At 48.4% G+C, this 25,057-nt stretch overlaps 1 protein-coding gene across 14 annotated transcripts in view; it reads left to right on the forward strand.

Annotated features, from left to right (window-relative positions):
• Window positions 1-25,057, forward strand: part of LOC119161595 (eukaryotic translation initiation factor 4 gamma 1-like) — a 111,055-nt gene that overhangs the window by 79,212 nt on the left and 6,786 nt on the right. For 12 of the 14 annotated variants that reach the window (XM_075889373.1, XM_075889381.1, XM_075889379.1 and 9 more), the window contains 7 exons: window positions 2,364-2,470; window positions 3,237-3,503; window positions 4,770-5,162; window positions 6,028-6,378; window positions 9,282-9,875; window positions 20,693-20,818; window positions 24,012-24,347. In XM_075889373.1, coding sequence (XP_075745488.1) covers window positions 2,364-2,470; window positions 3,237-3,503; window positions 4,770-5,162; window positions 6,028-6,378; window positions 9,282-9,875; window positions 20,693-20,818; window positions 24,012-24,347 — 2,174 coding nt within the window. The remainder of the gene's footprint in view (window positions 1-2,363; window positions 2,471-3,236; window positions 3,504-4,769; window positions 5,163-6,027; window positions 6,379-9,281; window positions 9,876-20,692; window positions 20,819-24,011; window positions 24,348-25,057) is intronic. The other 2 variants (XM_075889372.1, XM_075889369.1) reach the window with 2 other exon arrangements.

Here is a 25,057-nt window from a genome sequence, read left to right on the forward strand (position 1 = left end):
GGGCGTATCGTTGGGTGCGACCCTGGGTGCTTCTCGCTACGCCCATACTGCGAGAGTTCGTGTTTTTTTTAATCCTTTCTAAGGCTTCTCGAAGAATTCATCGAATGTTCTCAGCTAACGAATCCAACTTTTAATTTTCACTTGTTGTTTCAGCCAGACCTAAGTACTCGTCAGTCTGCCGTCGATATGTTCTCGCACTCTAAATCCCTTCCGTCTGTCTGGGTCGTAGGGTTCTCTTCACCCAGTTTTTTTGTTATTCACTAGCCTTGTTCTAAAGAGACATAGGAGTAAAGAAGCCTTGCGCTGTGCGGAAAGGCGGAATGCGATCGGGTGTCGTACACGCGAAATCGCGCCGAGGGTTCGCTTTCGGCCGAGTTGCCAGGAGAGAGGAGGGTGCGAGTACCGAAAAAGAGGACCGGGTGAGGGGGGAGTGTGCAAATCCGACACGTGGCCGTCTGACCCTGCTGGCACGATGCTGGCGACGCGTGGCGTTTCTTTCTGGCTGAGATACTTCTGGTACTCGCTCCATAATCGGCCCACATTGGCAGGTCTCTCCCCTGTTTGACTCAAGTCACACTACTTTGGCATTTGTACTCTGTTATGGTACTTCATCTGTGCGACACCGTCACCTGTAGGCTTTTATAGTTGACGTGCCCTTGCGGTTCTACGTCTGAGTTTGTGTGAACATAATTTAAGGCATGGCACCGCTAATAGACTCGTTTTATGTGAGAATTCATGGAAAAGGTCTACTGGCCAAATTACCGTGCCTGCACTGTCGTGACACCAAGTTTATAGGCATAATTTCTCACATAGCCCTCGCATAGTCGTCAAATCAAGGTTGCAGCGTGGCGTTTTCGAGCTTCAACTTTATACAAATGTTGAGGGGAGGGGGAATGTCGCGGTTGTCTTCTTTTTGCAATTAAAATCTCATTGATACATTTTCTCTCAAACCAGAAAATAAAATTTGTCATGAAAAAATCCTCTAAACAAAAGAGGTCACACTTTGTACACTTCTCTTCAATGTATAAGAGTATATTTTCTAAAAAGTATTCTTGGCCTGATGCATCATCATCAAACGCTGCAGCCACACCTGGCCGCAAGGTTTGCACCACCAAACCGGCGCTGCTGGGCCCTTCAGCGACTTTGCAGCATGCAGGTTGTGGCTTGTTGAATTGCAGTCCGACTTGTATCTCGATGAATAATCGGTGTTCTGCCTATTGTGGTCCACTCTCCTTGTAGTGTTATCCAATATTGGGCGAAAATGTCGTAGTAATAAATGTGTCGGGTACAAGGGATATTGGCCGGCAATCAAAAGAAACTTGTAATAAGCTGAAAAACATCATGAAGCATCGTATTGAGATTCCACCGTTTCCATGCTCGTGTTTTTGTTATCTGCAGATTCTAATGTCCTGCTCTGTATAATTGCGCAGAGTACTGCATCCAATGCCGGTGCTGTACAGTTGCAACAAGTGCTGTTGCGACGTAGTGTGAAGTTGGTACCGGATTCCTGGATTAAGCATAAGTAATTTGTAGAGGCCACTTCTTTCAATAGTGGCAGCGTCTGAATTGCTGTCGTTTTTACGTGAAATTAAGATGCATAGTTGAAGTTCCAACATGGGCAAGCATTTCTCCCTATGCGTCTTCCAGAACAGCGTTGGGAGGAGTCGGTTGTCTTTCTCCACTGACTACATTTAGGGCAGTTTTGACTTCTTGAAGAAAGCATTGCACTAGTTTGATGGTTTGGTTACTTGTAGCATTGGACAGCTGATAAGCTGTTGTATGTGGTCTGCTAAATTTATACATTCGAGTGCCCTGCATCTGTTACGGGCCATCGCTGCACCTGAGTGTCACAGAAGACTTGCTTGATAGTCTCAGCCCGCTTATTAATGCGGACACCTTTCCTTAAAATATGAATTGGTAGCTAATCGGTTAGCACATAGATAAACCTTACATCCTTTGCCTTAATGTCTTCTTGCATTATTCTGGAGCAAATTTTGAGCCATGTGTTTCATATGGACTCTGCATTACAACTTGTTTCTGAAGTGGGTCTTGGTGTAATTCATGCTTTTCACAAAAGCACCCGATAGACCACCCCCAGGCTGTGCCACTGCTCCACTCTTGTATAGGGTCAGCTTAGTAAAGATAGCATCAGCCATGCTCAGAGCTTGCCTTCGTGTTTTAAAACCTGCAAGCAACGATCTCATCGAGCGCTCATCACATAGTTCTCAATCTGCTCCTCCTCGGAGGAGTTCGTGTGACAGAATGCAGATGCTGTGCGTAGAAAACTTCGATTGCTGGGTAACTGTGCTCACCTTGAGTTTGCTCAATCAATGGGTGTCTGAGATTAGGTGTTTTTCTTTCAGCGAGGGAGAGCAGGAAATCTGCCAAGAAGAAGAAGATGAAAGAGTGGAACAAGAAGGGGGAGAACAAGGAGGGTGGTGACATGGATGCCTTTGTCGACAAGGAGGAGGTCAGTACGCTCAAAGCAAAGGGGGAGCATCCTTTTCCTTCTACACTGTTTACATTTGAGCTCTAGTGTTCAGCTCAGTTTGCTAGTCAATTGTGCAAAATGGGCACCATAAAGTGTGCAGGCGGGAGCTGCAGTTAATTGCATAGCTTGGGCAAGGATGCTGATGACCAGTCATCACGGTAACTGGAATTGGCTGGCACGTAGAAATTCTATTTTGTGCATTTCTGGTACACTGTTTTCTCTGTATGTCTGAAATGCAGTAAATTCAGTAAAATAATGTGACAGTGTTGCCCAAACATGGTTTGATGGAGGCACAAACCCAGCCAAAGAGTGCATGTTTGCACTAAACATGCAGCCACTTGCCAGAGCAATTGGGGGCAAGAAAAGGATAAACGAGGTGCACGGAGATTTCAAGAGTGCGCTAAGTTCGAGTGTGGGGCTCTGCAGTCCCAGAATGTACCAGTAGATTTAGATGCAGATTAAATGAACCTCAGGTGGTAAAAATTTCAAAACTCTCCACTGAAGTGCCCCTCAACGTATCGCGGTTTGCGTCATCTTCCAAGCACCTGCATATAGTGCTTGGAAGATGACGTAATTTTTTGAAAGGTGTATGGCTCGGGCTGGGCTGGCTTTTTACACTCTGATAAACTGAGCTCTTGGAAGCTTCTGTGCACTCTGCACAATCTTTAATAAAATTGGCCGAAGGTGCGGCTGAACAAAGTGATCTGATGTGCCACACGCTTGTCATTCGCCCGACCCCTTGCAGCAGTCGGCAGCCCAGCAAAGTGTGGCAGCCGCTGTGGCTCCTGAGGCCCCTGCCAGGACACCCACACCCCCGATGAGGCTCAGCCCTGCACCGCCAGCGTCTGTTGCAGCCCCGGCGGTTGCGGCAGCCACACCTGCTGCCGCCGGCCCCACGTCTCCTCCTGCTGCAGAGCCGGCCCCCACTGTACCGGAACCTGCTCCGGCCACCACGCCCACATCACCTGACCAGACTGACTCCTCGGCTGGCGAGGATGAGCAGCACAGGAAGGCAAGTGGCAATGCACGCAAAGCAGTGTCATTATGTACTGCATGGTAATGGCTCACTATTCCATCAATACATTCATACACCTTGTAAACGCGAGCTAGCATTGGAGTTGGAGCCCATTTTGTAGCTTAGCAGCTGTTGTATGTAAGCACAGCTCAGATTTGCAGTCTTCCGTTCAAGTGTAATTACTTAGTTAATGTAAACGCAATGCATACTGCTAGCTACTTGAGGTTTGTTGTGCTACCTAAAGTATCGGAATTGTGGTAGTTTGCATATTTTAGGAAATTGACGAGAACATTGTGAAAACTTCGTGAGCGCTCTTAGAGCACCTATGCACATTCTCTATCGAAGTGGCTGCAGTGGCTGTTGGCAGAGCTGACATTGTTTCTTAAAAATTTCACCTGACTGTAGTGTTCTTCCTACTGTTGCATTCGTAGCAGTGGTGGCTACATTTTGATGAGAGTGAATATAAATGCTCTAGAGCCTGCCATTGTGGTGTGCCTTATTGTTGTGGGATGGTTCTGGCATGCTGAGTGAAAGAAGTGGGAAATGGCAAACAGATACTTCCCTGTCTTGTGTACTTGTATGTGAACAGGTAATAATCTACAATTGGGTACTGCATAGAAAGTAATGCAGTATTACCTGATTATGCAAAGGACTATAACTACACATGTGAACAGGGTAACTAGTTTATTTGCTTAATGCGATGTTAGCTTTCTACTGTGTTGGGCAGGCTGAACGCTGTTGGGCAGGCCGCTTCGTTCAGCCTGCCCAACCTGGTCGTCTTCAAGGACCCCGAGCACAAGCCCAACCTGGACGTCTCAAGGACCCCGAGCACAAGCAAGAGGCTATCATCTTGCTTGTGCTCGCAGCGTTCACATACGAATCTTCGGCGTTCACTTTGCCAGTGTTTCAGCCAGCAAACTTGAGGTGCATTTTTCAGTGCATTTCATATAGTAATTACTACACTATAATAAGATGATTATTCGTCTAAGGAAGAAATTGACTTAAGAAAGAAAAAAAAAACCTTTGTTTCATTGTTCATTCGTTCTTGATAGGGTGTGGACCGCATCACAGGAAATGTAGTTCGATTGCTAGGATGTTCTGGGGGAAAAAGAATGACGGAAAGTATTCTTATTTCTCAAGTGAATTTCAACATTAGCAATCGTCAGTGTCATGCAATAAATAAAAAGGCTGTGCAAGTACTTGAGGGGCAGAGTTGCGTGCAGTTGGGTCGAAGGTTCTAAAAGTCATTTGTTGAAATTGCAGGCGGTGAAAATTAAGAACGAAGAGAACCTAAGGGTCTCTCGGGAAGCCGCTGTCATGACTCCTGCCGCCACGAGCGACGGACTGGAGAAGGGCGATGCGGAAGCCATTGAGAACGTGTCAGAGGCCCCGACATCTTGTCCGGCAGAGGACATAGAAGACGGAGAAGTGAGCGAAGAGGTCGCAGAGGAAAATGAGGAGGAGAATGGCAGCAAGGAGAGCGGGGATGCCAAGGGCCCCGTGCTCAAGTACAGCTATCGCGAGGACCAGTGGAGCCCCCTGAACCCGGAAGGGCGCAAGCAGTACGATCGGCAGTTCTTGCTCATGCTCCAGGGAGAGCCCATGTCCCTGAAGAAGCCGTTCGGCCTGCCCAACCTGGATGTCATCAAGGACACGGTACATACCCTCTCGTTGGTGTTTGCAATGTTCACATTCGAATCTGCGGCTTTCACTTTGCCAGTGTTTCATCCAGCAGCTTGAGGCGCATTGTTCAGCGCATTTCAAATAGTAATTACTACACTGTAATTGAATTATTCATCTAACGAAGAAATTAAAGAAAAAATCTCCCTTTGTTTCATTGTTGAGTCCTTCTTGATAGGGTGCAGAAATGAACTTGTTGAAATGCGAGTATAGTGAAAGAGGGGATTAAAACACAAGATTTAAAAGGGACAGGAAACTGCAGCGCTTGTCCCAGGTGTAATTTCCTGTGTTCATTATGCAGCTGAACCCCTTTATAAGAGGGGACATACACCATAGAATTTTCTGCAATTACACTAGATGGAACTCTTGCGCTAGTGTGTGTGGGAGCTGCAACACACGGCAATTCAGCAAGCATGGGAGTGATGGTTAGTACACAGATTTGTTTAATTTTCATACTTTCAGCTCCGGTCAACTTCGTTTAGCTTGAAGTGGCTCTGTCACGAAACTACAATCGGCTAATGTTCAGCAATTGCACTTCCCCACTTACCTTTTAGGCTCGCAATTCCAAATCAGTTCGCAAAGTTTATAACCATTGTTCTTTCAATAGAAATGAAACCGAAACAGCAATAAACGAAGCCGTAAGTGCGTTCGTGGCACGCAAGTACGGAGACTGGGCAAATCCATGTGCTACTACTCGTTATTTCCATTGTCGCTGAACGATTGTCATGAACAGTCATGGAGTCATGTAAGGTTATGCTGCTGGAACTTCTAATTGAATTACAAAAGCCTTATTGTCGCCACACTTAGTGCTCACATATTTTGGTCGTTTCTTTTGTGGCAGGCTATGCAGCACAAGCTTCCAGACGTTCCGCGAGCAGGTGCATACCAGAGCGGTGGCCAGTCTTCCATGGGTGGTGGCAGTGGAGCTATGGGTCGCAGTGCCCACCCCGAGCACTTGTTCATGCCTCCGTACGCACGCAATGGCGTGGCACGGCCGCCCCCTGGATCAGGTGGTGGTGGACCCGGCCGGAGGCAGAGCCAGCCTGGCCGTGGTGGGGACAAGCCCAAGAAGGTGATCACGCTGTCGAGCTCGCTCAACCAGGATGTCAAGCTGCATGCGGCACAGAACGCCTGGAAGCCCTCACACAAGTCTGCCGCCGAAATCGCGGATGAGGAGGCTGCGTCAGCCGAGGCAAGTGGTGATTTACAATGCTCTTGTAGTCTACCCTGCATAGTAATAGTTGTAGTAGTCACGTGTTCAGAGGTACAAAGGAATAAAAAAAAAGTTTTGTTCAAAATGGGGGTTCCTGGAGCAGCAACAGTGGGCTTGGATTTTAAGAGTGTGGTCGTGATCTGTTGTGCGTGCTATCTCAGCAAGCATCTGTGCACTTTTCAACACAAGGAAACTGTGAAAAGGGCACTTGCTCTCTGGAGCAACACTATTTGCTTACACCTGCGTTTTGTAGGAACTTGCGATACCGGACCCAAGAATTGGCTGCTAGTTTTTCTTCATATAACAATACAATTTAGTTGTTATCGCATTCATCTGGCTTTGGGATATTAAACTCCACATATCAACGTCGCATTCACAGCATTGCATTCAAAGTGCTGTCATGTTGTTGCCAGAGCTAATTGAGTAATCGCCGAGGCTACGGTCCCGCGAACTCGCGGCATAAGGCGAAAGTGCGTGATGGGTGGGCCTCCTAAGATTAGTCCTCGTCACCGTGTTCTCTAAGAGTTTCCATCGGCGCCTAATTTGGCACATTCAGTGGTAAAAATTTATCTCACTGTTATATTGTTGCATAGAGGCCACAAATACAGTAAGACCTTGTTAAAATGAAGCGGGATATTACAAACTAATGGATACAATGAAGCAATTGCAATTCCTCTTGAAATTCAAAAACCCATGTATATAAAACCTCATTTTAATGAAGCAAAAATTTCCTCACAATGGATATAACGAACAATACCTCATCTGCAATGATAATTTGCTGACCATTTTGGTATACTGTATAAACCGAAATATAAGTAGATATTATCAATAAAACGAGCTAAAGTCGCCCCTCGTCTTATATAGCGGTGTCTAGTCGACAGTGCACCGCTGTCTGGCAGCATGTGGCTTGCATGAGAAGCTGGACATGGCCATATGTGCCTTCAAATCCAATAGCAGGTTTTTTTTGTGTGTGTGTTCGTGATGGTTGTTTTTGTTCGTGATTTGCCTCCAATCTGTTCTAAGTTCTCGCTCTGCTTGACATTGTTTCATTTTTAGTGGTCTTTTTTTCGTTCACTGAATATGAGTAGCGGTACAAGAACGCAGTACTCAGCTGTGTTTAAACTAGTTTGTTGAGTTCCCAGAAGCGGATGGGAATGTGGCTGCTCAGCGCCGCTTTGGTGTATCAGAAAAAAGCGTGTGCCATTGGAGGGTGCAGAAAGGGAAGCTGCAGATGTGCACTCCTCGGAAAATGTCATTTCGTGGGCGAAGTGCGGTTCATCCGCAGCTGGAGAATACGCTAGGGAACTTTGTGTGGGAAGTTCATGCGTGCTCGCTGCCAGTGACCATGGATATCATTCACAAGAAAGCTGTGGAACTCGCTCGAGAAGTTGGACTCGCGAGAGAATTTCGTGCACCAAACTCTTGGGTGCATCGATTCATGAGATGCAAAGAATTTTCTTTCCGGTGGCACACATCCATCTGTCAAAAGTTTCCAGACGAACTCGAGGACAGGCTTGTAAACTTTCAGGGCTTTGTGAACCGGCTTCGGGAGCAGAACAACTGCATGATGGGGCATGATAAAGCTTTTGTCCACTGGCGACGAGCACTCACGCTTAACCGTCGCGCTAGCATGCATGGCAGATGGTAGAAAGCTTTCCCCCTTGTGTTCCTGTCCGGTGTTGTTCGCGTTAACAAAAAGGGATACATGCACGAGGCCATTATGCTCGAATGGATACGAGTAGTCTGGAACCGTCGGCTAGGTGCAGCTATGTCTTTGCAGCATGCTTTAGTTAGATGCGTTTTGTGGTCACTTAACAAACGCTGTGAAGCGAGCACTGGGTGATGGAAAAACGGACCTTGCTGAACTTGCTGTATGGCACGGAAGACAACGCACTGTGGGAGGCAGCCAGCGACACTTCTCGTCTTCAGAAGACAGTGGTGCTTCGTCTGACGAATAGGAACAGTCGCGATGGTGGTTGAGGGGAGCTCCGACGATCGGAGTGCGGTGCTCCCTATTCCCAAATAAATGTCGTTTGGCAATTTTGGGTTGTTTTTCTTTTTTTTCTTTTTCGTTAACCTGAACTTAGCTGTCTGGAAATAGAAAAACGGACTTGAAAAAGCTGCTGCAGCTGATAAAGTATTCATCCGCGTGCGGAAGAGTCGGCAAAGTGATAATATTTAGGACTCGTTTTCTTCAAAATGATCTGCCAGCTGGTGTGCTGAATTTGGTGGAAATAAAGTGCATTGTTCTGTTTTGTTGTTTTTTGCCTTCCGGCGGCCGTTTTTCTCTTTGCGGCGGGCTGCTGTGATTTTCGTCTGTGTGTACATTCTCTCTTGCTGGTTAATTACTGGTAGAAATGGATATTGGCTGTAACAAACGAATTGTTATATAGAAGTAATTATGACTCCCCCTTCAACTTCATTATAACGAAGTTTGACTACATGCGCTTCTGTGTAGTAACGTGGGGAGGGGGGAGGGAATAGAAAAACTTTGTTATATGGAGGTTCGTTATTAGCAGGTTATGGTACACACACCATCTAGGTGCTTGACCTTTCAAGAGCTTTGGTTTTCCATGCTTTCTCCACTTCTTGCAGTAAGGCTTGGCTTTGTGTGTCTGTGCTATTGTTTTGAGAAAAGCAGTTATTAATGAATTTGACTGTCTTCTGGTTAGTGCAGCACATATGAGGTTGTCATTGGTAGGGGGTTCCATGCAGTGGAGTGGCAGGCCGCGCATTGTATAGCATGGACTCAACTAAAGCTGCCAGGATAATGGGCAGAAATTTTATTACAATTGTCCATTGCTGTGTCCTTTGCCAGTAGTCTGAGTAGGCATGGCAGATCAGAGAGGCCTGCTCAAACTCCTGGCTCGATCTTTTTGCAGGAGCTGTACCGGCGGGTCCGGGGCATTCTCAACAAGCTGACACCCCAGAAGTTCCAGTCGCTGGTTGAGCAGGTGCGCAACCTCGAGATCAACTCTGAGGAGCGCCTCAACAAGGTCATCGACCTGGTCTTCGAGAAGGCCCTGGATGAGCCAAATTTCAGTGTGCCGTATGCGAACATGTGCAAGCACCTGGCCATGTTCGAGGTGCCGATCGCCAATGACCCCGAGGGGCGGATGGTGAACTTCCGTAAGCTGCTGCTGCTCAAGTGCCAGAAGGAGTTCGAGAAGGACACCAGCGACGATATCCGCAAGGCGGAGAGGCTCAAAAAGATTGAGGAGGCCACCAGTGAGGAAGAAAAGGCCAAACTCACAGAGGAGCTCCTCGACGACGAGAAGAGGTCCAAACGGCGCTCTCTAGGCAACATTCGCTTTATAGGAGAACTTTACAATTTGAACATGCTGACGGCGCCCATCATGTTCGACTGCCTACGGCGGCTAATTAACTCAAATGATGAGGACTCCCTGGAGTGCCTCTGCAAGCTCCTCATCACGATTGGCAAGGAGCTTGACTCTGCCGCTGCAAAAGGAGCACAGGTCAGTGCCAGCATTGTAGCGACCCGTCTCTTGATATATAATTTCTACAGTTCTTTATAAAGAGGCATGTACTGTGCAGCAATTCTAGTCTTTTATATGAGGTGTCTCTTGTAAGAAGGGTACAAGGGTACCATGTTGGCATTTTCTTATGAACCTCTATTTCAGTGTAGGCACACTGATCTCATATATCCATTTGTCTTTTATGAAGGGGTTTGACTGTATTAGTTGCCTTCTATTTTGAGGGACTAGTGAACGTAAGTAGCAGTAGGGTGGGTGCCAAAATTTGCGTGAATAATCAGATCTGCTCTAGCTTTCTTGCCGCAGCCTCATGCGCAACCAATGCTAAGCGGTTTTAAAGCTTTAGCAGATCACATATTCGGTGCATGAAAGTTTCCACAAGGTACTCGCTAAAAATAATCTCTCATATCTAAAATCCTGTAATAATTTCACTGGCTAGCCAAAATATGCGTGCCGTATGCACCCGACTAGCCCGATCTTTCTTTTTAGGGGGTCAACTGTCACTTAGCAGTGACAGTTGCCTTGTGAAAATGCTCTGTGAAAATCTGCCTTGTGAAAATGCTCTTACTGGGTAGTCCAGTCAACTGTCGTTAACCACGCCCCATAAGCTGACCTCCAGTGGTCCTTGGGCATGCACGGGTGTTCTGCCTCGCTGCCCAGGATCCTCTGCCAGCTTGCTGGTGTTTTTTTTTGGGGTGTCTGGCGAGTCATGGTGTGGCAAAGGAAAGGCCTCCATCAGGCAACGCCTCCCTTCACAACTCACTGTGACGTGTGGCATGTGCCTGTGTAAAATCACTTGGCGGCCTACATTTCTTGCTGTTTTTCGCATTTTTTGCTGCTTTTTCCAATTTCTTCCGTAGATGACTTCTCCCAGGGTTCCTTCTCTCCAGGGTTCTTTGTCTCAGTATCATTCTGTAGCAAATTGGCGAGTGTGCTCATTTTGAAGAATGATTGCTTGGTCTCAATGTGTAGGGAATTGTCTTAATATCTAGAGAACTCGTCTTGGAAGCATGCTCTCTATGGAGGGTGGTATTTTAACCAAAGGATGTTTTTAATGTAGCTACTTAATTCAGAATTATAAAGAATGGTTAATTTTTTTTCAGCGTAGCACAAGATATTTTATATAAAAAAAAAGTTGGTGCTTATAATCACTTTTGAATATAGTTCTCAGTTTAGTTTAGAATTTAAAATATGCCGTGTGCATCGTAACCAGAGTGTCAGCAATACGTTGGCCCAAGAAAATGGCCCCTTCTGTGTACACGGGCTCCTAGCACATATTTGCACCTTGATTTTTCATCAGCGACCTTTACTGTGGTTCTGTATTGAGAATAGCGCACACTGCGACCCAGCTGTTCCCTTAGATTAACATCGTGCTCCACAAAGCAGAGACAGAGCTTTTTTTTTTTTTTTTTTTTTTGCACCCCCACTTGTGGCATACACTTTCTGACTATCATGTTGCCCGAACTAGCACCTTGCACTAATATCTTTGTCTGATTGCACCCATTTTTAAATTTTCCCTTTCTATTTAAAGCAGATCCCAATAATGGCTGAAATGACCCATTGAATCTAAATATTGCATGACTATTCCTTGCAATAAACAAACCTTGTTGCATGTTTAATTTAGCTGAAGTGAAATCATTTCTGAAATCTGCTGTAAAAAACTGTGCACTTAGGCTGCAATTTTAATGCAAAGTTTCTTGAATTTAAGGGGGGACGTGGCAAGTAAAACTAATTTTTTTATTAATGTACTGTTTGTGATGAAATTTGGTGTGTGTATGTGGATGATTGTGAGGATTCCAAATATGAAAACCGTTTTCAAATACCTCTTGTACTTTTTGAGTTACAAGCATAATTATACTAATTAATGCTCTTCGCACTTAAAGAGATAATTATTGCTAAATGAAATTATTTTTTCATATTATTATGTTCCCAAAGCATCAACTTGTGCAAAGAAGCTATTAGTTGATTTTTCTAGTTCTTGTAACCATAAATAAAATTTCCAAAACATGGATGTTGTTTTGCGCACACATCGCAGTAATTATAAAATGTGTTCTAAAAATTTTAAATGATGAGTAAGAAGAGAGATAAAGCTTTATTGCACTGCTAAAGGCCTCCTGAGCCTAGTGCAAAAAACGGAACGACTCTATCAGTCTTTGTTAAAAAATGACAGATGTTCTAGCGAAGGCACATAGGCGAAAATCAAGAGTTGAGAAAACTGACTTTGAAAGTTCACTCTTGTTTGGAAGTTCACAACATGCCTAAAACACTCAGAATCCTCCTGGGCAGTAATCCTGAGATGCTGTGGCCTTGGCCTCTGTAGAGCGCAACCCAGTTTTGCGCTTCTTTGTCGTGGAACAATGCGTCTTTTGAGCCCTCTTCACCCTTTTGGCATCCTTTTCGGCTGCTCGCCGCAAAGAGCAGTCTCCTGGATTGAAGCCCAGTTGAGCAGTGATCTCTTGCAGCGCACTCTTGCAGCCACCATTGAAACGGCAGACTGCATCTGCAACTGCACTTTCCACACTTCGAAGGGAGGCGAACTGGCTCTTGGACTGGAGTGACCAAATGAGGCTGTTCATACTCTCCACAGCGTTCTGGGTTTTTCCCTGCGCACACCTTTCAAGGAGCTCTTTGTTCGAGAGGCGCTTGTAGATTGGCAGCAGTGCCACTCGCACGTGAGGGGGCAGTTTATGTTTGTGAGGCGGCAGCGGCTCTCCCTTGGCCAATGCCTGATTGTGCGGGCACCAGGAGTCAGTCCCACTTGGGCACAGGTCGTGGTGTGGATCCTGGTCTGTGGATGTTACATGGTAATAAGTGGCCATGATGGCCCTCTCCATGCCAGGAACATCGTTGGGGTGGCTCTTAATGGCCCAGCCATAATAATTTGTCAACTTCTTTATAAGGCCCTGCGTCAGCCGGCCTTTGCCACCCATGCTCAGCCCTCGGCCTTTGGATTTGTGCTCATCAAGAAGGTTGCGCAAGGAAGTGCCCATTCTTTTTTTCACATGGTTCACACACTCCTGTTTCTTAATCAACATGTAGCCATACACCTTGTCTTGCGTGAGGGCAAGGTACGTACGGCTGTCACCGTCGCAGAGCACATTTGTGAGGGCTGGGCGGGCTAGGCATGAAGGCTGAGAGGCGTTGTGAACGAGAAGAATGCGCTTTATTCGAACATGAAAACGTGCCGACCGCGCCGGAGGCGGGAGCGAGATTGATAAAAACGTGTCCCCGGCCCTCGCTTGGGCTTGGAGTTTATCTGAGTAAAGGCGCCGCAGGTGGCGCTGCCGATTAGATAGGCCGCTACGCTATAGTGCGCATGCGGGCGCTCACATCCGGCCCCTCCTTGTCTGACCAAGTCCCATTGGTCTAGGAAAGGAGCACTACTTGGTGGCTTCACTGCGAGAGAGAATAGTCCTTCAAGCGCTCGGGTGGGCGCTTTTGGCGGTGAGGTCGCGAGGAGGGTACCGCTGGAGGCAAAACTGCAGGGCCAAGGGAAGCTGGTGGTTGAGATAACTCATTGCCAACACTGGGAGAGCCAGATAAGTCACACAAAGGCCACTCTTGGGTTTTCACAATGTAAGGCTCGACATAAGGTGGCACGTAGTGCTTGAGTTGAGAGACGTGCACTATCCTGTCTTGGAGTCGATCACGAGGACCTTGACCAGTTACGCGGCTAACGACAAACGTAACGGGTGTTTTCTGGTTGGTGATTTGGTATATTCCCTTGAATTTGGGTGCCAACTTTCCAGTTCCATCTGCTACAGGCTCTTGGCGGCGCACCCAGACGAACTGGCCGACTTGGAAGGAGTGGTCTCGATGGGACTGATCATATGCTGTCTTCCGTTTCCCTTGTGCTTCCTCGGTATTACCTGCTGCTACGGCCCGGTTCTGAGACAGCATTAGGAGACGGTCTTGTAGGGTCCTGGCTGTGGCGGGACGGTGGCGTTGATATGGGAGCTTGGGGACGTATCCATACAGTAGTTCAAATGGAGAGAAACAGCTGCTGGCGCTATAGCTTGTGTTGATGGCAAAAGCAGCTTCTTCGAGTTTGCTTGCCCAGGAGGTCTGGTCCGTTGGACACAGCTTACGAAGAACGGAGACTAAAGTCCCATTGCTTCTCTCTACAAGACCATTGCTGGCTGCGCGGTATGCCACTGAATAATGAATCTCAGCACCGTGCATGTGCATGAAGTGCTTAAACTGGTGAGATTCAAAGGCTGCTCCATGGTCAGACATGCAGTCATCAGGACAACCAAAGCGGAAGAACACCGACTGTAAATGTGCTATAACTTCCTTAGCTGATGTTGAAGTTACAGCCGCTGGGACAATGAAACGCGTGGCAAAGTCAATGACATTCAAAATGTACTTCTTTCCTGAAGCAGCCGGCATTGTGATGTGATCAATGGCAATTAAGGCAAAAGGAACATCCGACACTGGCATGAGACCCATTTTGCCAACACTTTTAGATATTGGGCGGTTGTTGCTTTGGCAGATCTGGCATGCTGTGACGTAGTGGGTCACTGAAGACGTAAGGTTTGGCCACCAGTAACGTTCTCTCACTTTGGTCAGTGTCCGGGTTACATCCATGTGGCCTCCACCGTCATGAACAACCTCCAGGACAGCCTGGCGCATCTTTGCTGGCACTACAATAGCTTGAGAACCTGAAGTCGCGTCACTATGGTACAGGATGTCATCAATTATGGCAAGGTCATGGTCCCACGATTCTGAAGATGACAGAGAGCGACGAAGGTCCTGGCACTCTTTGTCTTCTGCTTGCATAGCTGCGAGAGACTGTGTCTGATGGAGGACTGCTGCAGATAATCGTGACAGCATGTCAGCAACCACGTTTTGACGGCCTGGATGGTGCTGCACAGTGAAGTCGAACTCTGTAAGATCCATCAACATGGTCGTAAAACGACGTGAAGGCCTGATGTTGGCTGTTAAGCATGCAACGGTCCAGTTGTCAGTCAACAGGCAAAATTTCTTGCCGAGCAAGTAGTGTCGGAACTTGATCGTAACCGCCCAGTGGACACCAATACACTCCCAAACGTTGCTATGCAACTTCTTCTCTGCGGCCGTGAGTGCACGACTCGCATATTCGATCACAGTTTCTTTTCCACACTGTTTCTGAGAGAGCACAGCACCAATTGCGGTTCCTGAGGCATCTGTTGTGACTGTGGTTTGGGCGTCTGGATCAAAATGGCCCAGTACAGGTGCCTCTGTTAATGCTGTGCGAATTCGCTGAAAGGCTTCATTGCAGTCGCTGGTCCAGGCAAACTCCTCAGACCGTATGAGACTCTGCAACGGTGCTGCTATCCGAGAGAAATTCTTCTCAAATCGGCGATAGAAGTTTGCTGTCTGGAGCCATGACAAAACTGCTTTGCTGTTTGCAGGCTGTGGGATTTTCATGATGGCTTCGACTTTGGCAGGGTCAGGCTGCTTGCCGTCCCTGCTCAAAATGAATCCGAGAAACCTGATAGACTTCAAAGCAAACTTACACTTGTCAAGTGAAACTTTGAATCCACTGGCAAGGAGTGCACCAAGTACTTCGTCGAGTAACCTTGCAAACTCGTCAAAAGTTGGCGCAAAAACCAGAACATCATCCAAGTACACCCGCACACCGCACTTTGGGCAATGGGGCTGCAGGTTAGCAAAAATTGACTGCATGGCTCGCTGGAAAGTGGCAGGTGCGTTCTTCAGCCCAAATGGCATGCGGGTCCACATAAAGGTGCCATAGTGGGTCACAAAAGCAGTTTTTGCCTGGTCTTCCTTACGAACGCGAACTTGCCAGTAAGCAAACTTTAGGTCAAGGCAGGCGAAGTACTGTGACCCAGCAATGTCATCCATGATGTCATCCGCATGTGGAAGTGGTTGCACGACGTTCACAGTCATCTTGTTTAGGGGCACATAGTTAACACAAAGGCGCTTCTTGCTACCTCGGCTGACAACCACTGCGGGGAATGCCCAAGGTCCTAAGGCTGGTAGAATGATGCCTTGCCGAAGGAGTGTGCTTATTTGAGCCTCAAGAAAACGACGGTCTGCAGCAGAGTAACGGTAAGGGGATCGACTGTATGGCACAGCATCGGGAAGAAGGTCGATTGAGTGTTCAACACCCTCGTACAGACCTAAGTCATCCTCTTCACGAGCAAATACTTCAGCGTGCTTCGAAAGAATGCTCGTGATTTCCCGTTGTTGATGTGCTGGCAAATGGCTACCAACCTGAGCGGCAGGCAAGGATGGGTCAATGCAAACCTCTATTGTTGAAGAAGCACCTCGCCTGCATTCAGAAGACGGGCCGTTGGTGTTTGAAACCTCATATTGACAAGATAGTGCTAACCACGGGGGTTCATCTGGGCCTGGGAGTGGCATTCGCTGGAGGCCTGCTGAGCTGTGGTGTCCAGATACATGGTAATTGAAAGATGACCCCTGGATCATAACAGCGTTCGACATCCTGGGCAACAGTCGCTCATAGCACCGCACCCTTGTTCCTGTGGTGGGATGACGAATTTCAGTTGGCATGGGTGGCTGGAACACCAACTGTGCGTGACTGGCAGCAAACCAGTCTTCCCCCAATATAAGTGGCATGGCATTGTTATCGAGGACGGCGGCTTCCACCAAACCGGTGATGGGTCCCACAGAGATCTTCAAGCAGATAGCACCAGCAGGAGCCACTGTCGTTCCTCCAACGACAACTAGAGGGGGTCTGGTCCAGGGCAGGAGGGGCAAAGATCTGACAAGGTGACGAGAAACAAGTGTCACCTTGGAACCACTGTCTGGAAATGCGTCCACTTGGCCGCTTCCAGCAATTGTGGCGTTTACAAGGGCGCATTGGACCAGCGATCCATCAAGGGTCTCGGAAAGTGTGCTGTGAAGAGCTGGCGAAGGATGCGTTGTAGACTGTGTGGCAGTAGCTCTGGATGGGCACTTTGAAGCTAGATGTCCTTTTTGGCGGCATTGAAAACACACGGCTTCGGCCAAGTTCTGGCCAGAACGGTAGGCAGGAGCGCCGTGCCTCGTAGAGATGGTCAGGTACCGAGCCTCTTGTTGGTCTGGTGGTAGGGCTGCGATTCGCTGCGGCTGTCTTGTTTTGTCTGGTACCGCCTGAACATTCGTGCCCTCTTCACTGTGGTGGGGCACCTGTGGGCTTGGCATTACTAGTTTGGTGCTTGAATACCCTGGGCGTGGGAGTCGACGAGACAAGTGGCTCAATGTTTGGTCAAGCTGCGTTACGATGTCCATATAGGCGGCGACGGTTTCTGGCCGTTGTGCTGCTATAGTAGTGGCCAGGTTCTCGTCGGAAATGCCCTGAAGGGCGTACTCTATGCGCTGAGTGTCGGTAAGAGTGACTGGGCATCCCGAAATGAGCTTCAACTTCGCCAAAGAATAGTGGACCAGGTTCTCTCCGTGCGCTTGCACGCGACAAGTAACAGCTTGTTGCCACTGTAGTAAGGTTTGCTTGGCGCTGAATTGATCCAAGAAAGCTTGCCTGAAGGCTTCCCAGGTGGGACACTGACGGCCAATGACTGCTTTCCAATCCGCGGCTGCTCCACGGAGCTTTCCCAGAGCGACGGCGAGTACGGTTGAAGGCTCCCACGAAGCTAGGTTTCGAGTTCGTTCCAACTCTTCAATCCAGTGGGACGCTGAAATGCTGCCGTCTCCATTAAATGTAGGAAGCGATGCGGACAGGTCTGGAAGGGTCGTGACCTGAACTGGCGCTGCAGCGCGTTGTGACACTTGAAGGAGCTGTTGAAGTAAACCCGTCAGCAACTCGGTACTTTGGGCTGCATCGAAGCTCGAAGGAAGCGGCGTAGTGTTCGGGCGCTGGCTGGACGCTGAGGAGTCTGGGGAAGGCGACAAAGGCGTCATTGAGCGGTTTTGGGCTATATCGGCGAGGAGACGATTGATCACTTCTTCCTTCGGCCCCGTAGCGTCCAGGTTTCGGCGAACCAACTCTTCACGGAGGAAGTCTGCTGTAAAGCCGGCGAGGTCCTCAGGCGTAGCCTCGTTCCAGTTCACAGCGGCATGGCGTTCACAAGAAATTAGCAGAAGGAGCACAAGACTCACGAGAGACGAAAAAGGCGGGCAGGTCAAGTTGGTTCGGCTCTGCAGGCGAGCTACTTCATCGGGCGGGTGGGCGTCAGCACGACGGTCGGCGAAACAAAAGGCAAAGGCACGAAATGACTCGGACGAAGCGGCCGAAAGGCGTATCGGGCGGCGGACGGTAAACACAGGACGGAGCGCCGCGCGGCTAGTCCGGTGGATCACTTCACGAGGCGGGCAAAAGGCGACGTTCCAGGCATGGTTCGGAGTCGACTGCGCCAGTTGTGGGGGCTGGGCGGGCTAGGCATGAAGGCTGAGAGGCGTTGTGAACGAGAAGAATGCGCTTTATTCGAACATGAAAACGTGCCGACCGCGCCGGAGGCGGGAGCGAGATTGATAAAAACGTGTCCCCGGCCCTCGCTTGGGCTTGGAGTTTATCTGAGTAAAGGCGCCGCAGGTGGCGCTGCCGATTAGATAGGCCGCTACGCTATAGTGCGCATGCGGGCGCTCACACATTGATGTATCGAAGCTTGTACTTGGTAAACGATCTTTCAAACATGATCCTCGCTGCTTCTACTTCCATTTGGCCTGCATTAGCATCGGTGTTCTTTTGGCACTGTGGCTTGTGTTTCTCAAGCCACTCCTCATAGTTGTCGTCACCAGGCTTGGGACCAACAGCACAGCCTTGGCAGTAGTTGGACAGGACACAGTGGTCCAAGACCAAGCCTGTGTACAGCTCGATTACACAGCCCACGCCAATATGACTTCTGTGCCCCCTCGTCATCCACGTGCCGTCGTAAATGACGTCAATGTTGCCTGGCACTCCTCCTAGGTCCTTGTAAATGTCATGCACCTTCTGTGCACTTTCTGCTTCAATGCGGGTGGCAGCTGATGTGGTGGCAGGGTGGCTGTACTTCCTTTGCAGTCTCTGGTAGGACTTGTGGTGCAGTGCTCGATGCGAAATGTCCATCGCAGAAAAAATGTCATTTATGGCAGATTGTTTTCTGCCAACTGACTGCACAGCCCTCAAAGCACGCACGTTTACCTCAAAGGGGTTCGTTTTTTGTTGCCCGGAGCACCTCGGGGACGACCACGCACTGTTCACTATGCCACAATTGTCACAAAAAAGTTCCATCCTCGCCGCGAGTCCAAGGCAGTGCGTAGTCTCGAGGCGTATCGACCCTTCGTCGCACTTGTTGCACTTTACTGACGAAAGCAGACCGTTCAGCATCTTCTTATTTACAATGAAGAATGTGGAGTCCTTACCGCCGTCATTTTCGTCGCAGCCTTCGTTCAGAAGCTCGAGCTTCCGCTTTGAAGCGGATTTCGATGCTACGGCATCCAAAACATCCCGCCTTGTCTGCGCCCGCTGCGCGATTTCTTCACTGCTCGGAATCTGGGCCGAAACTCGCGATAGAATGTTCGACGCGCGCACGCCCGGAGTTGCAACGGCTGCCGACGCGGTGCCACCGCAATCGGGTTCGCGAGAGCGTCCATCACGGTCGACGGCATCCGGCGGTCTGACATACGACGATGTGGCACCTTCCACACTCTCGGCCTCACAACAATCAGCGAAGGGTCTGAGTAGAGGCTCCGTGACGCTTGAAGAGCATGCTCCGTCCGGAACTGCGACTGGGACGGCAGCCGCAGTCGTCTGCCCTTTGTTCCAAGCTTTCCGACGCTTGCCGTACTTGTGGACGCTCCGGAACTTTTTTTGCGACAACATAGCACCGCAGTATGAGCAAGCACTCAGAAGAGACCACCGATGTAAAACAAAGCTTGGTAAAAAAAGCACGCGAACTATCACAAAAACAGCCAACTGGCAAAAAACGAAGCGCACGCCGGATGATTCTCGACTCGGCGGCCGCAGATGCGCTCGCGCTTCCAAGGTTGCCAAGGTGCGCGGCGCAGCTTTGACCAGTAAGAGGTCGCGCCTGCTACCACGTGACCCGCGCAGCCAATTGCCGTTCTTCGTTTTCGTTTTTTTACTTGCTCCTCGCGCTTTTATTTTCACTCGGTGAAATACGAGACCGCGACCATCGGGAAGCCGGCTTTCTCCTCTTTCCAAAGCTACCAAAATGGCGGCCCACGGTCAACAACTTGGCGCGTTTGTGCGGCGTGAACAACACCGTTTCAGGGGCTTTTTTTTCGCACTTTTCGGCGACTAGCCTCGGCAAAAACACTATTTGCGGGATTTGTAGCGCACGTTTCGCTGTAATATTTTAGAACAAGGAAGTTGAAGGTCTGAAGATTACAAAAAAAAATAAATCAGAAAATCGCATATTTTGACCAAAATCGGCACTTTACTTGCCGCGCCCCCCCTTAAAGTTAAAGTAGACTCACATTGTCTGTTTTGTGAGTGCTCACCCTCTCATCACACAATCTGTTGTGTGCATTGAATAATTGTAAATTTCCCCTGTATTGTGTTTGTGAAATCTGAAATATTGAGTATACTATCAGATTACCTATCTATACAGCTATTTCTATTATTCCGTTCAGATTTGGTATCCCCATTTTTACTTTTTCACAACTTGCTTAACATTTTATACATACATTATGGCATTATGCTTTTGCGCTTGGTTCTTGCAATTTTGTTGTTTGGTTTTTCTCGGTTGGCTTTCCCCTAACCTTGCACTTTTGCACTTATTTTTTTTTTCTTTTCTTTTATTTTACCCCTCCCCCATCCTGCCCCTCCTCTTTGGGTGCGTCGGTTATCCACCTCCGCACGTCCGTCGGCGCCTTGAAATGTGGACACGCAGGGTGGTAAGGTGAATCCTAAAATGCAGCTGGACGAGTACTTCCGCAAGATGGAAAACATCGTCAAGAAGCGGGAAGTCTCTCTCCGGGTCGTCTTCATGCTGCAGGACGTCATCGATCTTCGCCAGGTGAGTATGCTCGTGCTACGTTCTGCGTCGATGAGAAGGGCCAAACTGACTTCGCCAATGCAGATAAGGTAGAAAGGACTTCAGGGGAGTGGAATCCCGAAGTGAAATCCTTAGAACGTGAAAGTGTTGCTGGAGCTGAGGTTTTGACAGGTTGTCTTGCCTACTTCAAGGTTGCTGCCTTGTAAACAAGACTTGAAAATGTTGGTTTTGGCAACACCCTATGTTTCAAGGAGGGCAGTAGTGGCATGCGTCTGCTTAGGCGCCATGTTGAAAGGCCAGTAAACAACCCAGAGGTCCAACAATTGCAAGGAAGAGAAATGCCGTATTTACTCGTGCAATGAACGGACTTGTTTTCTCAAAAAATCAAAGCCAGGTTGGGGGTGCGATTATTATGAGGGAAAAATTTTCTTACCTTTTTTAAAAATGCGGTAATGCAAAAAAATAAGCTAGGTCGCTCAGCTTCTTTGTTGCACTTCACTCATCTTCGGGGGTTGGAGGCGCTATCTTCTGCAAGCCGTTTCCGCAAGGCTGTGCACGCCATAAAAGCGTTTCGCGGCTATGTTTTTTTGCACAAGTTCACCCTAACAATAGTATATGCTGTAATCTCGAGGGGCGCCCAGAAGCGTAGCTACAACACGTGTGGTAACCTCGCACGGCGACCGTGACGATGCCATTTACATTGTAGCAAGCAACCAACATTGCAGCAACCTACCACCGAAGCAGCAAAACAAGCAGTCGATATCAAGATTAAAGACTAAATACGGCCGCCGCCTCGCTTGCTACCGAAGCGAGAATCTGGGGACCAGGTTGCGGAAATAGTCACGATCTCTTCTGGGGGACAAGCGATTTCTTTCTGGTTTTCCAGAAACGCCAAGACGCGATGGCGACAAGTGGCCCTTCGCGACAACTATAGCGACAGAAAATCCTGTTGTCGCGGCTTGAAAATTGTGTGCATGTGGTTGGGCCTTAGTTTTGTATTTAATGCAAATTTTCTTCTTTGTACAAAAAAATAAAGACGAGAAATAGCGCATGGGGGTTGCCAACCTTGGAAGCTTTCGCCGGTAGCTGAATCGTAGGATACAAGAGATAGACCAGTTTTTGCAATGAATTATCCATGAAACGACTATAGTCTTTAAAGATATTTACTCGCATTGTTGAAGTATCCCTAAAACGACTATATTTAAAAAGTTTATACATGTTAATGGTTTACAGTGGCCCAAGTAAGGTGCGAGTCTCGAAGGGGGAGCGCAAATACTCCCGAAATTTCGCGTCATGAACAAAACTAGCATAATCGTTAATCGGAACTGGGACACACGTGAACGAACGGGACGGAGCAGCTGGCTGCTGCAAAAACATGGGATCAAAGCTTTTCTACGTTACTATATTTTTTAAACAGGAAAGCTGAAGCGCGTCTAGCCTTTTTTACGTGTTTATTGCCTTTATTCTACCACTGCGCTAGCCACGTGCCCTCGGAGCTAGTAGATCGGTATCTCCTCGCCTCAAAAGTGGTTGCGTGCGTTACAGCGGCAAACGGTAGTTTTATTTTAAATCCACGTGCGCTGACTGTGCACGTGCCTTCAAAACTAAGCCGTTTTAGCGTACCGTCTAAAGCAGTGGGTCTGTGCATGCTTGTCTCTTGGTACCTGACTGCTTAGTTCTATGACTCACTCAGCAGGTGCAGATGGACGGACAGACATACGGACGGAAGATTCACGGTTTACCGATAAAACCCTCTGAAGCTTCGCCCGGCTTATCATCATTCACTGCGTGGATTTGCTGCGATTTTTTGGCTATGATTGCATCTGCTGCAGTTTTCTCCGCAGCGTTTGCGGAAAGCGGCGTCGCTTAAACTGATCGAGCGTTGAGTGGGTGTACACTTTTGGAGTTCTGTCATTTACATTGTCGCCATACACGATCGTGTCGAGAGCGACTGCGGTTTCGTCCATGGTGGTTTGGGCAAACGATAACCACATCCGTAACAGGCAGTGCGCGTGCTGGACACACGCGTAGTATTTTCGAAGATTTGAGCACGCTGCTCTCGGGCTTCGTTCGACGGTTTCATAACTAAAATTCATATCACCCACTGCTATGAGGAAAAGTGTTCGGAGCATACAAACTTTGGCCCAACGAATACAGTTTAATTTGGCTGTGGACTTTAGCGAAATCATATCTGCTGGTTTCGCATTACCGAGATTATACTCTACATTTAGATAAACGCCTCCTGAATTCGCTTACAACTAAATCGGGGGTTCACAAAAAGCCTGGAGCGGATGTTTGTCAATGCGGCCAGATCACACACAGAAATTTAGATTTCTGGGAAATTTTCATGACAACCATCAGCGACAATCCGGCGCTGCAGCACCCACAGACGAGGCATCGGCATTTGGAAATATTAACAGTTGGCGGCACGGTGTTTTTTACTTCGTTTAAATATGTCGGCGCCACTTTGCTGTGTTGACGCCGCACTGCTCGGAGGCACTTTGCTGATGCTTTGCCAGCTGCCATGTGATCACTGACGGCAGTGACGAGCTTTGGGTTGGGCGGTGCTTATTCGCCACGACAGCGCCCACTGCTGTTTACAAACATGGAATAGGTCTGTATGTGCGAACCTTCACATGAGTGGTCACCCCCCCCCCCTGATTAAGGGGAAAAAAAAAGCCTCTCTCCGTGCCTGGTCGCAGCGCGGGCTCAAGATACGGTTGGGAGTGACACAAATTTTCAGTGACACAAACGCCATCAGGACTAATGGACGCGAGATAACTTATAATTGTTGGTGTCTGAAACTTGCCCCGTAAATACGCCCTTTTATTGTCAAGGTGCATACATGAATGCTGCAAACATTGCTGGATTGATATTGTACCGGCAGGTGGAAGCTGGAACTCTGTCCCTAAGTACTGCTTCACACAGTTCCTAAAAGGCAGCAATTGCTGATACCACTTTGAATGCAATAAGTGGATAGAAAAACTGCGTCTCTTGCTACAGTACGTGCGGTTCGAGTACTATCCCTTCGGTGCTTCAAGGTGCCTGCTGCGCAGTGTTCATGTGCACGTCATTCGTGACCGTTAACTACCTCAACCATGGTGATAATGCGAGGAAAATACACACAGTAGATAATTATTATTGTTGCGTGGCAGAAATACTCCCGTAAGTACTGAATGGTTAACCTGCTGTTTGCCGCGCTCTCTCTTCACAGAGGAAATGGATCCCTCGACGAGACGAAAACATCCCGAAGACGATCGACCAGATTCACGAGGAGGCACAGCGTGAGCAGGTGAACGAGGAGCTTATGCGAGACAGCATGCCGCGGCCAAAGCGAGGCGAGGACCGCCGCAAGGGCGGCCGCGCTGGTGGTGGCGGGGGCTTTGAGGACGGCTGGAACACGGTGCCCACCAAGAAGCACGTGGATTTCAACAAGCTCAAGCAGATCAGCACCAAGCAGACGGAGATGGACACCATACAGCTGGGGCCTGGCTCTCGCATGTCCTCCTGGGCCAAGGGCAGCAGTGGCGGCGGCAAGTCGACAAGCCAGGTACACTCCAGTCTAATCATCACCTATACCATTTCTTTTGCTCGGCCCAACTGTTTCTCCTGTGCCATTACAGTAGTCGTGTCGGTTAGGTTGCCAGAGGCCTCTGTGCACATTACAGGACACCTAATGATTTAACTTTCTAGAGCCCTGTGGTACGGGGTCCCTCACAATTGTGCCTTGTAAATGCCTACCAGTATTGGGCTGAAGGATCATGGTCATGGGGATGCTCAAATTGTGTGAGCGTACATATTTGAAATCTAGTGGCAGTTGCCACACCATGTGATCCTACTAGCAAATTTCATACTGTTGCATTGTAGTACAGTGAAACGTCAATAAATAACTGCCGGGAAGGCGACCAAATATTGCTTAAAATGCCCACCACAAAACTTTCTTTTTGCCAAATGCACAAAAAATTCTGACAATCTCGCACTGCAGTCTGATGGCTTGTGGTGGTGAAGCCAAGGAGCATTTCGAAACTACTGCAGGTCCAGGATGCGCAGTGACTGACACAGTGGCAGAACGAACATTACGGGTTTTCCTCAATACTTGCGTACCACTATACGAATAAAGCAAAAGTAATTGCACTTAGCTGTGTAGCGCTTTGCCTACTTGACACGTGTCGAGGGGCGCACATCTCTCCTGTGCAAGGAGGCGGCAGCAATTGGTTGTCCAACACGTTCAGGTAGTCTCCTATTACAAGCGTGCCGTAG

This window comes from Rhipicephalus microplus, chromosome 3 (genome assembly GCF_043290135.1).
Source record: "Rhipicephalus microplus isolate Deutch F79 chromosome 3, USDA_Rmic, whole genome shotgun sequence".
Classification (NCBI taxonomy): domain Eukaryota; kingdom Metazoa; phylum Arthropoda; class Arachnida; order Ixodida; family Ixodidae; genus Rhipicephalus; species Rhipicephalus microplus.